At 43.4% G+C, this 16,760-nt stretch overlaps 1 protein-coding gene and 1 long non-coding RNA gene across 6 annotated transcripts in view; one reads left to right on the forward strand and one right to left on the reverse strand.

Annotated features, from left to right (window-relative positions):
* LOC149319331 (phospholipid-transporting ATPase VA-like) overlaps positions 1 to 2,536 on the reverse strand; it is a 170,229-nt gene extending 167,693 nt beyond the window's left edge. For 2 of the 3 annotated variants that reach the window (XR_016280173.1, XM_089511490.1), the window contains exon 1: positions 741 to 1,354. Coding sequence is in view for 2 of the 3 variants with exons in the window: in XM_089511490.1 (XP_089367616.1) it covers positions 741 to 1,186 (446 nt within the window). In the remaining variant the exon portion in view is untranslated. Of the gene's footprint in view, positions 1 to 740; positions 1,355 to 2,432 lie in introns of those variants that run through there. The other variant, XM_089511491.1, reaches the window with a different exon arrangement.
* LOC149319332 (uncharacterized) overlaps positions 2,475 to 16,760 on the forward strand; it is a 77,435-nt gene continuing 63,149 nt past the window's right edge. For 2 of the 3 annotated variants that reach the window (XR_016280174.1, XR_016280176.1), the window contains exons 1-3: positions 2,475 to 2,919; positions 5,007 to 5,227; positions 8,717 to 8,803. This is a non-coding gene — a long non-coding RNA (uncharacterized LOC149319332). The remainder of the gene's footprint in view (positions 2,920 to 5,006; positions 5,228 to 8,716; positions 8,804 to 16,760) is intronic. The other variant, XR_016280175.1, reaches the window with a different exon arrangement.

Here is a 16,760-nt window from a genome sequence, read left to right on the forward strand (position 1 = left end):
TTAAAGTAATTAAGGGGTGGTACAGACCAGCATTTTGTGTGCTAGGGTTGAGTATTCACACGCTCCAAGCCCTACTTCTACTGCCCAGCCGCCATTATGGTGCACACCCATTCACACAATGTGCACCATATGACATCCATGTGGTGTGGCACCCAAACGACACTGTGCACAAGGGGCATCATCATGATGTGCAAGTGCACCTATGCCACTGCTGCTGGGATGGAAAAAGAACCCACTCAGAACTGGGTTCTTTTTGGTCCTTCTGGAGGCCGCAGCACTGGTTGCTGTGGCCTCCTACTACAGCAAAAACGGGCAGCATGGAGCTGCCCGTCTGTATAGGCCCTAAGAAAAACACATTTAAAGACCATTAAATCTAGAGTCCAATGTTTACTGAATTGCACCATTTGACATTTTTCCCAAGAAGGGTGAAAGACCCAAGATGTTTCCTCCAAACGGCTAATATGAGATAAATTCATTTCCTAACAACCAAGCAATATCTTAGTTTCTCCTCACTTTCTTTGTCAACTCACTCCCATTTCCTGCTTGGCCAGAGCTGGGGAAAGTTACACCAACTCCAAGCTGTTCTTGGTTTTGTTCTCCAGGGAAGGAGGTTTCCCCAACTCTGGACTTGACCATGTGAGGCCCACACATCCAACATCCATCCTGCCTGAGCCTTGGCCTGCCCTTCCAACATGGACATCACCACCAGGAGAAGAGGGCCTTTCATTCCTCCCATTTACCTGCAGTAGACCAAGCACTCCATGTGGTTGATCTCCTGGTCTGAGCGGTATCGGCTGTAGTCTTCCCACAGGTCCTTGACCGCGGTGACGGCCAAGATGAAGAGCACAGGGGCCAAGGCCAGCTCGGGCTGGAAGGCGTTGACAGCAGGCACAAAGTTGAGCAAGGCGATGAAGACGAAGTAGACATTGGCCAGGCGGTGGAACTGCTCAAAGAGGTTCTTGGGCAAGAAGGAGACGGCCGTGTACTTGGTGGTCTTCAGCCTGTTGTTGGCCGGAGGAGTGGGACTGTCCCCTTCAGGCCAAGGGAGCAGCAGGTTGGAGGAGACCGTGCGGGTCTGGCCTCCGTCTTTCTTCTTCTTCTTCTTCTTCCTCCTCTTGGGCTTCCTTTCTTTCTCTCCTTTCTGCTCCTGAGAAGACTCTCCTCCATCTCTGCCTTCTTCCCTCATGCTCTTCTCTCACCAGAAAGGCACCCAACTAAGTCAGGAAAGCAAAACAAAGTGAGACTTTCCCCGGCCCTTTTCAGCCGCACATGGAGGGAAGCGCCCGGCCTCTTTCTGGCTCTTCTGGGCCACTCAGGGGAGCATCTTGGCCGAGTTAGTCATCTCTTCCCTCCTCTCACCCCTCCCCGCCTTCCTCTCTCTCTCTTTCAGGGGAAGGAGGCCTGGGAGGGAAGGAGAGGGAGCCCGCCTTGTGCTGGGGAAAGTTTAGAAGTAGAAGAAGAGAAGTCAGGGCTCTCTCTCTCTCTCGCTCTCCCTCAGCCCTTGCAACCAAGTCCGGGAGGAAGAGGACCCGAGTCCTGCCCTCCTCCGTCTCTCCCAAACTCCCTCGCTCCCTCCTTTCTCCTCCCAGCCCGGCTGGAGGCACTGGGGGCTCCGCACAAAGTCGCCCTTGTCTGGCTCCCTCAGGCCCCGCCGGCCCTGGAGGAGACTCCCCCAAAGAAGCCCCAAAGAAGCCGCCGCGGAGCAGGCCTTTGGAGAGGGTCGCCAAGGCCCCAGGCCCTCGCAGCCTCCGAAAATGAATGAGAAAAAGGGCCAGGCCCAAGGGAGGGAGCCAAGCGTGTCTGTGTGAAAAACAAAGTTGTGTGGGGTTGGGCTCCTATGCCTGTGTGTGTCGGGAAAGCCAAGAGTGTGTTTGGGGAGGAGTCAAGTGTGTGTTGTGTGTTTTTGTAAAAAGGCAAGGTTGTGTGTGTGTGTGTGTGTGGAAAGCCAAGAGTGTGTCTGAGGGAGGCGTATGTGTGTTTGTGAAAAGTCAAGGGTGTGTGTGTGGAAGGACAAGAGTGTGTGAAGGTGCGTGGGGGGGGGGAGGCGGTGGGTGCTTAATGCCCCTGAGCCCCTCCCCGGGCAGAGGGCAGGCGCCTGGGAGTGGGGCCTCAGGGTCAGCAGATGATGGAGGCCAAGGCCCTGCGAGAGCGGGGGAAAAGGAGGCCATGACCCACTAAGAGCTCAAGATGCTTCTTGGCTGTGCTCAAACTGGAGGGCCTTCATGGGGAGGAAGTCCTCCTGGGCAGAAGGTTGAAATGGAGGACGTGTCCGGGGAAAGGGCCTTGATCCGCCCCTCCCTTTGGGCTCGTTTTCTCCGCCACAGCAGGAACTTTGCGCCCAGGCCTGCTCTGGCAAGGCTGTGTTTCCGAGCCTCCCGCCCTCCCCTTCCCCGCCGTGTTAGATGCGGATGGAGAAGACACGTGTCACTCACTGGCTCCACGCTGAGCGCCTCCAGGAAGGACCGGGGCCCCCTCCTCCTCCTCTTTCCTCGGCGCCTTTTAAGTTTCGGATTACTGAAAGCGAGAAAGGCACTCGAGCGAGATAAGGCGGGAAAACTGAAGCCAGAGATAGAGAGAGACGTTGGCTGAGCTCTCCAAATACGCACAGCCCTCCAAGAATAGAAACCAGAAGCAGCCACGAGTGGCTCGGAGGCATCGCCCTGCATATTTGCCACCCTCCCTCCCTCCCCCTGTACTGATCTGAGAGCTGCCCAGGGAAGAAAGCGGATCGCTTCCTTGGAGGTGTGGTGCTGCTGGAAAAAGGTGCTGAGGATGCCAGGGATGGCCAAGAGGACCAGCAAATGGGTCCTGGAACAGCTCAAGGCAGAACTCTCTTTGGAAGTCAAGATGAGGCTTGCATATCTTGGCCGCATGACGAGATGGCCCAACTCCTTAGTAAAGACAACCATGCTAGCAAAGGTGGGAGAAGTAGAAAGAGAGGAAGATCCCACAGCAGACTTTATTAGGGAGGTCATGGGCATGAGTCTGCTGGAACAAAGCAGAGCAGTGGAAGAGAGGGAGTCTTGGAGATGTCTCATCCACAGGGTCACCAGGAGTCAAAGAGCTTGACTCCAGGGCACTTAACCACCACCACTTATGCTAGGGTCAAAAGTAAGGAGTTTATCACTCACTTTTTAAATCTGGTTCAAGCCTCCCAGCTGGAGCTGGCATGCAGGATTGAGGCAGGGATTATTGCTCGCTAAATTGTTGCCGAACCACAAACTGCCATCAGCCCAGGTCCAAGCCACGCTCCGCCAGCACTTTTGAGAAGTTGGATCACTTCCACCTTCTAAAAAGTGCTGGTGGAGTGTGGCTGGGACTCGTCTTGCCCCCGGGCTGATGGTGGCTGGCAGCAATTTAGTGAGTGATAAACCTTGCCTTCATCCCACATCCTGGCTCCAGCCCAGGAGGCTTGAATCGGATTAAAAAGGTGATAGTCACATTGGATTCAGTGGCGGTTTATTTCCAGATATATTAACATAGGATTGCTACCCAAGCAATTCCCAGACAGAATTTTTGTATCACATGGGGTCTATTCACAAAACATAATGATAGCATAATTATGATTCCACTTTAACTGCCATAATTCTGTCCCATGGAATCTGGGGTTGCAATGGAAGGAGTGGCATTTAAAATTCCCAGCCAGAGCACCCCAGTGTCTTATGAAGCAATCCCAGGATTCCACAGGATGGAACCATGGTAGTTAAAGCAGAATAATGATGCTATAATTGTGTAGTAGAAAGCCAGTATGTTGGAGTAATTTGAGTGTTGGAGTAAGAGAACTGGTTTTGATTCCCTGCTTGGCCATAGAAAACCACTGAGTGATCTTGTGCAAATCACACTCTTTCAGCCTCAAAGGAAGACAAAGTCAAACTTCCTCTAAACAAATCATGTAAAAAAACACCCATGATAGGGTTGTTGTAATTTGGAAACAACTTGAAGACACAGAACAGTAACAATTATATGGTGTTAATGAGACCCTGAGCATTCAAATGTTGTAAGTTTCTGCAATTTATAAACTTGTACATATAACAACGTGATATTCATATAAATGTAACTAATAACCCTCCAAGACTGTTGGCTTCAGATAAGATATGAAAGTAAATGTGTGTTAGACATGATACATGACAGCCTGAGACATTTTGCTGCCTGGGTTGGAGTAACAAATGGTGCCCTTCATGTGACAGGAAGCAACAGAACTCCCAGTAGCAAGAGGTAAATACAGTAATAACCTCTGGCAAGTCATACCACAATCTGGGGGCAGCAGACAAAAAAGTCTGCTGTGAAACTTGCCAGTCTAGTCCTAGCCAGTTGAAGCAAATGTTTTCCAGAGGACCCAAGTGTACAGGGTGGATTGTATGGGAGAAGGCAATTCTGTATGTAACTGGTAGGTAAACCATGTCTTTGCATAAATATATAATTGCACATGTGGAGCACTTAACGTTGTGTGCCTTCAAGTCATTTCTGGCTCATGGGATTTTCTTGGCAATATTTGATCAGAAAGGGTTTGCCTTCCTTAACATACCAATATTTAAAAAATACATTAATACATAACATGACTTCCTGCACTCATGCCAAAGAGATTAGTTATGTCATGTTTTGCAAACCGCAAATGCTAATCCACTACAGGATTTAGATCACATACAAAATCAAACACAATGGAGATCAATTATATCAAATGACAGGAGTTTATCCCATGGCATTTTAATTCATCTTACCTCTATCCGGATTAAATCTGAATTCAGGCAGCATCCTGATCTTATCAGACAGTTTTTGCTGCCCAAATACATCCCGGGTCCATCCCTGCTTCCAGTGCCGCTCCTCCCAACTCTTTTTGGATCTGGGAGTTTTCCGGCTTGAAGAAATGGCTGCCAGAGCCCTCCTGGAAGTGGGGGTGGACCCAAAGTGTATTTGGGCAGCAAATTACGTGGCAAAACCATCTGATAATATTACAATAAGTTGTCACTCACCTGCCTTTCTGTCTTTTTTCCCTAACCTACAACCAGAAACATGGAAAGTTATCAGCACAGCTGAAAATTCAACAAATGAAGAATCTTTGTGCCAAGGGAAAAGGTTCACTAGTTGAAATCCAGCCCAGTGGACTGTCCAGAGGAAGAGAGACAACAGGAAAAAGGGCAATAGACCCAGAGAGGGAAGTAGAGCTAGCTGAGTGAGATGGCTGAGGGGGCCTCCAACCATGTGATGGGCAATGGAACAGGGCAGCAAGGTGAGGTGGTTGTCAAAAAGAGGTGGGGAGTGGGGCAAACGAAGGCAAAATGGTTATTTCAGTACAATGAAGATTAGGAATATTTATAATAGCAATTATCACAGTTTATATACCATGAGAAGACATGAATCACTAGATAAGACGATGCTGCTTGGTAAGGTAGAAGGTAATAGGAAAAGAGGAAAACCACATTACAGATGGATAGACCCAGTCAAGAAAGTTATGGCCCTGAATTTGCAAGACCTGAACACAGTTGCTGGTAATAGGGTGACTTGGATGTCTCTCATTCATAGAATCATAGAAGCATAGAGTTGGAAGAGACCACAAGGGCCATCCAGTCCAACCCCCTGCCATGCAGGAAATCTCAATCAAAGCATCCCCGACAGATGGCCATCCAGCCTCTGTTTAAAGACCTCCAAAGAAGGAGACTCCATTACACTCCGAGGAAGTGTGTTCCACTGTCGAACAGCCCTTACTGTCAGGAAGTTCCTCCTAATGTTGAGGTGAAATCTCTTTTCCTGGAGCTTGCATCCATTGTTCCGGGTCCTGTTCTCTGGAACTGCAGAAAACAAGCTTGCTCCCTCCCAAGTATGACATCCCTTCAAATATTTAAATAGGACTATTATATCACTTCTTAACCGTCTTTTCTCCAGGCTAAACATCCCCAGCTCCCTTAGTCATTCCTCATAGGACATGGTTTCCAGACCCTTCACCATTTTAGTTGCCCTCCTTTGGACACACTCCAGTTTCTCAATGTTCTTTTTGAATTGTGGTGCCCAGAACAACACAATATTCCAGATGGGGCCTGACCAAAGCAGAGTACAGTGGCACTATTACTTCTCTTGATCTAGACACTCTACTTTTATTGATGCAGCCTAAAATTGCATTGGCCTTTTTAGCTGCCACATCACACTGTTGACTCATGTTCAACTTGTGGTCTACTTGGACTCCTAGATCCCTTTCACACTTAGTTTCATTCAGCCAGGTTTCCCTCATCCTATATCTGTGCATTTTATTTTTCCTCCCTAAGTTCAGTATCTTACATTTCTCTGTGTTGAATTTCATTTTGTTAGTTTTGGCCCAGCTTTCTAGTCTAGGGTTGGCATGAGTCAAAGTTGACTTGACGGCAGTTAATAAGAACAATATAAAATAGAAGGAAGTACAATAACATTCAAAATCTACAAAACAGTGATACTTTTACTGAGTCAACCGAAATGCACAAAATACACGATGCAAGATTTTGAAGCTCCACTGGCTTTTTCATCAGGAAAAGGTGTTAAAAATCATACAGGAGGAATTTTTTTTGAAAAGTATAGTAATATTATTCACAGGCTTTCATTTTATCAAGATGTTGTTCGTGTTGTTCTGAGTTGATATGGTATGGAGGAATATCTGTGCAGGCAGGCCCCTCTTCTGACCATGTGGCACTGGGACACTAATCATTCCAAAATCTAGGAGAGACGACTTTGGAATGCTTTAGATTAGAAATGGAAGCTGATGACATTGGCCCTGTCATTAAATTCCATGATTGAGGCAGGATGACTGCCCAGTAAAAGGGTCACTTGCACTAGAGATCACTCACAAAAGACAGTGTCAGTTGCTTCCAGAGCAAAAGATGAACACACTTGTCAACTGTATTGGCTAATTCCTGGTGAGTAGGAATTGCAGGGGTTAGATTGTGAGTTGCTGTGTAGTTATGTAAGTCTGATGGTGAATAGTTATGATAGATCTGGTAGAGTATTCCAGCAATAAATGACAATTTATTGAGCTCTCTAGTTACTTATGCATGTTTGTTTTGAAACAAGAGCTCTTCATATGTCCTGTGGTGATGTGGAAAGAATACACCTCATTCCCATCCCTTCAGCACCTTTAGAATTTGGATACAATTTGGCTGTCAAATGCCAGCATTTCAGCAGCCTCCTTTGGGCATTGTATGATCATGTAAAAAAAAAGCTCCCATGCACAAACAGGCTAGTGCTGCATCCAATATCCATGCTGCTCTACATGTCTGGTATTGGTCTCAAAGGGGCCTTAAGCACATATGGTTGTATATGCAGGAGCCCTTCTATCAGGATGCTAACCCTACCAGTTATTCACCAGTTCACATTTCCTCTCTAAGTAAACATCATACCCAATTGCTTTGCTGACTTTTGATTCCAGACTTAAGGGTAGCTGTCATTTTATCAACTGGTAGGAAATCCTGGGGCTTTGCTATAGGGCTGGGGTGGCGGGGTTGGATGAAAAATCATCTGAGACTTGTGGTGCCTTTGTAATATCTGTTTTATTCACAAATGTGAAAGCAGAGGATTGCAGAAGCAAACAGCTAATTCTTCAGTAGGCAGCAAATCTACTGATGTGGTATTAGTCCCTCCTCAGATCCAGCTAACTGGCAGGAAGCTCTCAGCTGTTTCCCACACTGTAAGCATCTATTCTGTAAACATTATCCCTCCCTTTTTCTTCTCCCAACACCACAACTAGAGAGAAGTTATCTACTCAAATCTCCAATAAGAATCTCATTTCCCAGCTATCAGAAATATCACCTTGTTAGCGCCCATTGATGAAATCGCAATTTGCAAACAATCATCTCTGCAAAGGCTGATGGTCGATCAGCAGTTGCATCAATATATTGGCTTTAGTCTCAGGATTTGGACAGTTTTCTTCCAATTAAAATGATTGTTTAGGGCCTTAGCAATAATTGTTTGGAATACAATTACATTAGCAATGTTGTAGCTCAGCATTGTTTATCCTCGGCATGTGCTAATTTCACCCTTTTTATTTTTGATTATTATTATTTTTTAAATGTTATATAGCAAGCATGATCCTTTACAGCAGTGGTTCCCAACCTTCCTAATGCCACGACCCTTTAATACAGTTCCTCATGTTGTGGTGGCCCAAACCCATGAAATTATTTCTGTTGCTACTTCATAACTATAATTAAATAGGTGTTTTCCAATGGTCTTAGGCGACCCCCATGAAAGGGTCATTCGACCCCCAAAGGGGTCCAGACCCACAGGTTGGGAACCACTGCTTTACAGTATTTGTCTATGCAGAAACTATCCCTCTGTACATTTTCCTGTGTGCCCTTGGGCCTATGTTTAAGATGTATTGCTTCTTCTCAGGGAAGTACTTAATACAGGCTTTAAAAACTAAGTTGGAACAGTCAAAAAGATATATCTGTGGCTTTGGACAAAAATAATGTACTGTCTTTTGCACTAATAGAAGAGCAAAGATGAGAAAGGCCCACCATGGCTCTTCCACAGAAGTGCATCAAGCCAAAAAAGCTGTGTGGATTTTGCAAACTGCTCTGTGAAAGTGAAATCAAAATAGCTTAGGGAAATGAAATGAGCAAGGAAAACAGTGCAGACCCTGCAGTAACACCATGTTTCACACAATTCTGAGTCTAACTTCATAACCTTGTTAATTTTCTGTTGCTAATGGAGTTTACATTTTATTGCCTGTCTTTTATTATCTTTTGTCCTTTGTCTCCAGTAGGCCAGGAAAGGGAGTAGCCTCTACTGCATTAAGATCCTTCCAAACCATCTTCACTGACAACAGAAGTAACATTTTCGACAAAATGTAAGCCTGTGACTCTAACATTAGCACTTTTCTAATGGCTTTTAACATCTCTGTCTAATGAAACCGCCAATGAAGCTTTGAAAGCTTGCATGATATATTTTGAGCATTTTGGTTGGTCAATAAAGGTTTGGGGTATTTTTTTAAATTTTATTTTGGGATCTTTTATGGATTTTGTTGTACTGCCTGAATATGTTTCATAACTTTATGGTGGTAATGGACAGGGTCAAATGAGTAAACAAAAAAGGCACGAAAGAGTTGTATGATGCATGATATCTGGTTCACAGCTACCCTCCAGCAATGCACACACTGACCACATACTGCCTTGGTCAATCATTGCTGAGTATGAAAAGGAACTGCATACATGCTGATGTAAGTGAACACAACTGGCCCATAAATGTGGAGAGGAAATCTTGAGCCATTGTGCACAAATGTCCTGCCCTATGGTCATCCTTAACATTAAGCTGGAGAGCCAAACAAGTGTAGTAGTTTGAGTATTGGCCTATGACTCTGTAGACCAGGATTCAGTTTCTAGCTTAGCCATGAAACCCCTGAGTGAACTTGGGCAAATCACATGCTCTTAGCCTCAGAGGAAGACAATGGAAAACCTCTCTGAACACATCTTGCCATGAAAACCCCATGACAGGTTTGCCTTCGGGTCACCATACATCAGAAATGATTTGGAAGCACGCAGTAATGATGACAAGGATATGTTAGTTGCCTTGAGTAGCAGATTTGGGGTCTTATGAAAGAGAAGTAATTATTGTATTCTTATTGCCAGGTAAAGGAAGAGGGACTTTCTTCCTTCTTGTGGGATTTTCTGCCTCAAGTACCAAAATAACCTGGCTGCCTTTGGGTATTGTTAAGCTTGACTTAAGCAGTGAAATGTGCTGGTCTGATCCCACATTTCACCCTTCAATGCATTCAGGTTTAGAAAGCTGTATGGGCATACTGGCAAGGAGATTTTAGTAGTATGGCTTGTCATCAGTCCCGTATGCATTTGTTATAACTATACACACACATATATGTGTTTGTGTGTGAACTAGCCTGGCTTAAAGCCCATGTTCCATAACATTTTTTGAACTCTCGTTGATTTACTTAGTAAAGAGGCCTTGGACATAAAGGTAAACAGAGATGCAGCCAATGTGATTCATTATAGTAGTCCTGGTGCTCTCTCTGAGAGCAGAAATTTTCCTCTTCTTTCAATTTCAGGGGGAAAGAGGAGGGAGGAATCTCTGAGCATCATCTCATACTGTAGCTTCTAGAAGGCTTACCTGGTTAAGGTATATAACCCCCAACTGTGAGAGATTTCCTCTGTCCTGGTCTTAGGAAACATTGGCATCATGCCCACAGACTGAAGTTCAGTCCAGAGTAAAGTGAATAAAGTAAGGAGTGCAGACTTGGGGACCATTTGCTTTTGAGGATGTAGCAAAGTTTCAGCTGAAGGGATGTGAGAACATTTTTTATTATATTTTCAGTTTTTGCATCAGTTTCTATCTATGCATCACCAATAAAGCTATTACATACTCTCAGGCTGAATCTGCACTGCGGAAATAATGCAGTTTGACACTGTTTCAACTGCAATAGCTTAGTGCTATGGAATTCTGGGATTTGTAGCTTTGTGAGATATTTAGCCTTCTCTGTTAGACAGCTCTGGTGCCACAGCAAACTATAAATCCTAGGAATCCATAGCATGGGGTTAAAGCAGTGTCGTGACAGTTAAAGCAGTGTCAAAATTCCATTGGGAGAAATAAGAAAATGTGACAACTGGGTAGGAGTGCTAACGGCAAAGGCCTCTATGTAGCCAAAATGGCACAATCCACCTCAACATTAGGGGGAACTTCCTGACAGTAAGGGCTGTTTGACAGTGGAACACACTCCCTTGGAGTGTTGTGGAGTCTCCTTCCCTGGAGGTCTTTAAACAGAGGCTGGATGACCATCTGTCAGGGATGCTTTGATTGAGATTTCCTGCATGGCAGGAGATTGGACTAGATGGCCCTTGTGGTCTCTTCCAACTCTATGATTCTAATCCCAACCACTGTGTTAAATATCACTGCAAGGTAGCCAGAAGCTGAAGAAGATAGGAGCCCAGCACCTTTATGCACCAAAGGTTTGCACACTGAGAGAAATGAGGAAAGCTGACAATTGAATGGGAGGTGTAATGGGAGTGGCTGGAAATTAAAAAAAAAAGGTCATGATGAAATGATTAAAAAGAGGGTCTGAGCAAGAATGTGGAGAAAGAGATTGTGTGTATATGCCTTCAAGTCTCCTGCTGACTTAACAACTTCATGAATTTCATAGGGTTTTCTTAGGTGAGGAATACTCAGAGGTCGTTTTGCCAGTTTCTTCCTCTGAAATATTGCCTACAGCACCTGGTATTTGTTGGTGGTCTCCCATCCAAGTACTAACCAGTGATGACCCTGCTTGGATTCCAAGATCAGACAGGATTTACTGCCCTTAGGATATTTAAGCAGGCTGGAGAAAGAGATACACAAATACAAAAAAGGGTTTGGCTAGGTCAAATTATGGCTCATATTAAGAAGACACTTTAAACTGTCCCTAGAGGTGGCTGATAATAGAGGTGGCTGCCCATAGATATCACATTTGGGGGGGGGGGGGCAGTAGCAAGGATTATGCACATATATGTCAACCTCTTCAGTCAAAATGAAAACGGAAGAGGGAGGAAGCAAAACAAAAAGAAACACATCCCCACCCCATCAGAATCCCCAATGAGGATTGAGTATATTTCTTGGCCACAGAAGGTGGACTAAGAGTGGAGGAAGAAAAACTGGAAAGAAGAATCGGAAAAGTCATCAGAGCAGGCACACTTTAGGATGCAACATTCTGTTCCAGGGCACCACTCGTGTATATGCTAATATAGCAAATTAATTGTCCCTGCACCAATTACTCGAGGCCTGATGTTGCCAAAATGACACAATTCATCCATTAGGTCAAGTCATCATCTGCAAAATGGTCATATATTAAAGAGGACAGGGCTCCTGTACCTTCAGTAAGTCACCCACCTAGCCACCCTAATCTGTTTGAGAGGAAACAACAGTTGAAATCCTGTTTGGCACAATCCAGTGTGGTATTTGTGCCTGCAGCACTACACTGCAGCTGACCATTCAATACCCCCACAAACTTAGTGTTGGGTAACTGCAGCCTCCCCTATTCTTTGGTTGGTGGATAGTGTGAGGGATTGGAGGGATGTCTGGCTATGCCCTCCTAGCCAGATACAAAATGATTACATCATCCACTGGTGTCTTCCACATGTGGATGAGTTAATCATTTTGCATTTAGCTAGAGAAAAATAAATTTTGGCCCTCCTGCTCCCACTTTCCATCAGCTATGGAATGGTTAGGAGGGCTGTCAGTGGACACAGGATTCTGCTGAATGTTGAGAAAATCAGGGAACAGAAAATCAAGAATAGAATATCCTAGAAGATGGAAGAGCCATCCAGCTGGAATACCAAATAGGAGCATGCTACATGACACAATGTTGTTACAGATCTTTCTGGTAGACATTTCAGGTCCCCCATTCTTCATCATTAATGTTAAATCCTATAATGTTCTGTGGGTAAGTGTAACATAGGACTGCAGGCAGAGTGAATAAATCAGATGATGAAATCCCTCCCACTTTCCAACAGAAATCTCAGCACTCAACACATGGAGGTTTTTGCAGCTTTTTGCAGCTCAGGTCCAACGATGTTAATTCACGTGATAACGTGATGTGTTATCACACGCAATTCCTTTCTATGGGGGCTCCTTCCATGGTGCTTCTGCAGTGATTCCAAAGTGACCCCTCATTTTGGTGAAATCAGTAACAAGCGAATTCACAGAAATAGCTTCCAAGATCACTTCGATTTCACTCCAAATTGGTCTGGTGTGGAATGCAACTTTGCTTCTGCTCTGGTACACCACCGCAAACTCCCTGGGTTGCAAATTTCCCATGATGCGGTGCTGTAATTTCCCCCCATTTCCTTTCGGTGGTCCTTTCACTTTCAGGGCAACTCATTTTTGGGGAATACATATATGTGTGTATGTGCATGAATGTGAATAAACAGATATCTGTCTGTGTGTGTGTGTGTGTGTGTGTGTGTGTGTATGTGTGTGTTGAAATTGCTGAAATGGAAGGGAAAATAAAGGGTGAAGAAGACACAGAAATATTCACGAGGCAAATATTCACGCAATCACATGAAACAGAACAAGAACTTGCGCCCCTTTTTACCCCAGAAACATACAAGGTCATGATGCGTTCAGACCCCCACTGAGCATGTGCAAGTGTGCCGGTTTGAATCATTGAATTCGCATGGTATGCACCGGTGTGGTAATACAATTTTTACTCACTCCACTTTGCATGAATCTGTTACTTGCCTTGGATTAGATTCCCCCTCAATTTGGAAGAGCAACGTAAGGGCAAACAGGTGTGATAAAACACTCACATTACGATGTGAATTCGCATAGCTGAACCAGGAGTCACCCCAGATCTGAGCTGCAAAAACCTCAGTGTGATAAACACCATAGAAACTATATTCCTTTGAATATTTTTTTCTCTCTGTAAGATGAATATCATGTGTGGATTAAGAAGATATATTGCAGGGTATGAAATCAAAACCCTTTTTTTAAAAAACCTGAATGCTGACATTTAAATGCCTCTCCAAAGAAGAATTTAATAGCCTCTCACTTTTGCCATAGGCAGTATGTACTACAGAATTGTCCATATGAGACACAAGCCAGCAAAGGGTATATCTGAAGAATGCATACACTGCAATGTCAGACTTGGGGAAGTTTCATGCTGGATTAATCAGGGTCACTTTTTATGACAGTGAAAGTAACTTGAATAATTTCTTTCCTGTTGTTAGTATGGTCAGTTTAACATATTTTCAAAGGGAATTAGCCAAGGAATAAAACAAAGGAGTCATTTAACTTTTCAGTAAACAGCAAAAAGCTTACATGTTCTGTACTTCAAGACAGTTTTTAGTCCAGTGCTTATTTATTAATTGTTTCATTTACATCCTGCCTTTCTTCCAGGGAGCTCAAAGTGGCATATATGGCTTTTGCAAACTCTTCCAATTTGAGCCATTAACTTTATGAGTTAGTATGTAGAGAGACCATGTAGCACCTTTGAGACTAACTGAAAGAAAGAAGTTGGCAGCATGAGGTTCCTCAGTTTTCCTCTCTTTCTACTACCTCCACCTTTCCTAGCAGGTCAGTTTGATAGCGTTGAACTTTAGGATCTTGTATAGTTCCTTCATAGCTGCCCTTCCCAATTCCAGTCTTCATCTGATTTCTTGAGTTCAATCACTAAGGTACCTCTTTTACCATTTCTAGGCAAACACCTCTTTTACTTTTCTTTTACTTTATTTCTTCATCATCTAAATTGAATTTACGTGAATTTTCTGTACTCATTATTTTTGTTTTCTTTATTATGTTCAACATTAAGCCTGCCTTAGCACTTTCATCTTTGACTTTCTTCAGTAACTGTTCCAAGTCTTTGCTGTTTTCCACTAGTAGTAGCTAGAGATAAGTAGCAAGTATCTCTTTGCATGAGGAAAAATAGCTAAAGCTGCTGGCTTCACTAAGAACCAACTGCTATAGGGTCAGAGGGGTTCAGAAAGAAACTTGAACATCTGTCTTCACTGGGGCAGGGATTAGTTGTTGTGACATAGTTCTCTCTCGTTCTCCATTAACTACAGGGCTGAGCAAGAACAGCCTCTGCTCCACAGAAGCTGAGATCATGAACAGAAACAACCTCTTTTCTTACCTTTCTTTCGAGCAAAGCATGCATCACTGTATGCTTGAAAAGGTCATGAGTAATCTATTTTATATACATGGTGAAATTGCCACTTTCACCAGGGGCTGTTTGGGGAGGATTTTGCAGACCATTAAAAAAATTCCCCAGTGATACAGCATGGTAGGAGTGTCTGGTCTTCCAAGATTGCATGAAGGTCACAACACTTCTTGTCCACCTCCTTCATGCTTTAAAAGCTGTAACAGACTCTCTCTATATATAAATTCCCTTAGTTTCCCTTCAGCTAGAGGACTATTTGCTTGATATTATACACTTTCAATTTTTCAGTTTAGAGGCCTCCTAGACACTCAATTACCATGCTCACTAAAGATCTGTTATGTACCACAACACTGTTTGTTTCAGCACAAAAGAAACTGTCCACTTAACCATGTTAATTTATAGCGACACTTCCTGGAGCCACTTGTAGTAGTGGCTAGAAGTTTATCAGGGTAAATTAGCTTTCACTGAGTTTTTGAATTCATTGGAAAAAAAAGCAATACATGAACATTTTACATTAAAATTCTATTGCGTTTCCTGCCCTAAAGTTATATAATAGAACCTCTCTCCATACTTTTAAGATGCAGTTTATACAGCCTTCAGATGTCTGAAGAAGGGGAGAGGAAGTGTCAGAAACTGGCACTTCCTAGTTTGGGGTGTTTTTTTTTTTTTTTTTTTTTTTACTGATTTTCATAATATTTGAGATAGAAGCTTGTGGGAGATGAAGGAACTGAGAAGAACCTGCTTCTTTTATCTTCCAGGTTTTAAGGCCACTCCAGATCCCATAATGGGAAAAATCAAATCAAATAAATAAAATAATGTTATTTAGTAGACACTTATTTCTTCTGTATGTGCAAGAATTTCTTGAATTTATTTGCATGTATGTGTAATAAATAAAACAATGCTTTGCTAAGATGGCTCTTGTCTCAGAAAAGGGCCTGTTAAGACCAGGCTCCCAGTTATATGTGGAGTATCTGTTTGTATTTACACTGCCAGAGGAAGGTTCAGTCCAGCATGTAGGAGATACTGCAAGCTGAAACCATATCATTGCTGAGTGTGAAACTAGTGGCTGTTCGTCTAATCAGAGCAAGTCTTTAAGTGAGGGAAATGAACTAATGGCCTCTGTAATTCATTTAGTCCATGATCATTTAGCTTCTGATCTACCCTGCCACCCCTGGCTATATGCTATACCTCCAACTATCCTGATTTGGTAGGGATGGTCCCTATTAATCCTCTGTTATCTCACCTTTTCAGCTGCTTTTAAAATGTTCCAGTTTCTCTTTCCTCCTCCTAATTTCCTGCTTCATCCTCCATTTGCTTCAAATGGTGCAAATTGAGTTTAAAATGCACTCAATTAACTCAGCAGGGTAGAAAGGAGAAGAGGTGGTAGCATTTTTCCCTTCTCTATAGACTCAGGCAAAAGCAAACTGTTGCAGCCTCTGCTAGTTTGTCTGTTGTTCCTCATTAATAACTTTTACCTTCTCAACCACATTCCAATGTTATCTGCTGATACATGTTCCAGTTTTCATCTGTGAAAAGTTGGAAGGTATGCTATATGATAGAAGTATGTGTGTATATATTGTTTACTCATAATTGTTTTGCCCCACCTCCTCCATGTTTACTACTTGTTCTCAGGAGTAGAAAGGATTTTTAACCAGGACCTTATTTGGCTCTAGTGGTCTCCTTCCTTGGATGCATACATGTAAACATGCATCTGAGGAATTAGGCTCAAGTCTATGAAAGTTCATGCTACAAATTTTGTACATTTGATGAGAATCAGATTACTATTGTTTATAAATGTCTGGATCAGATGTATACTGTAAGTCACCAGAACCATTTCTAAACTTTTCTTTATACCTCCTTAAACTTAAGGGCAGTAATATTTTTTGCTGAGGGAAATAATGGACATGATCACTCACATAATGTGAATATTTGTGATTATTGTATTACTGCATTATAATACAGGAATATGAACTGTGAATTCAAGAAACATTAGATGTTGGTCCCTTTCCACAGATCTGACCATGCAAAGTTCCTCTGGGGACTGTGCTGATTATACTGCTTTTCTCATCTCGTTTCCTCTCCATTTAATGAAAGTAATTGGAAAAACACTATTAAACAGTCAAACTCTTACCACCACTATTTTTTGCTACTATCAGCCAAGCAGAAGCAG

The sequence above is a fragment of the Sceloporus occidentalis genome, unplaced genomic scaffold, assembly GCF_023333645.1.
Source record: "Sceloporus occidentalis isolate IW3139 unplaced genomic scaffold, rSceOcc1.0.p SCAF_2, whole genome shotgun sequence".
In the NCBI taxonomy this organism is placed as follows: Eukaryota; Metazoa; Chordata; class Lepidosauria; order Squamata; family Phrynosomatidae; genus Sceloporus; species Sceloporus occidentalis.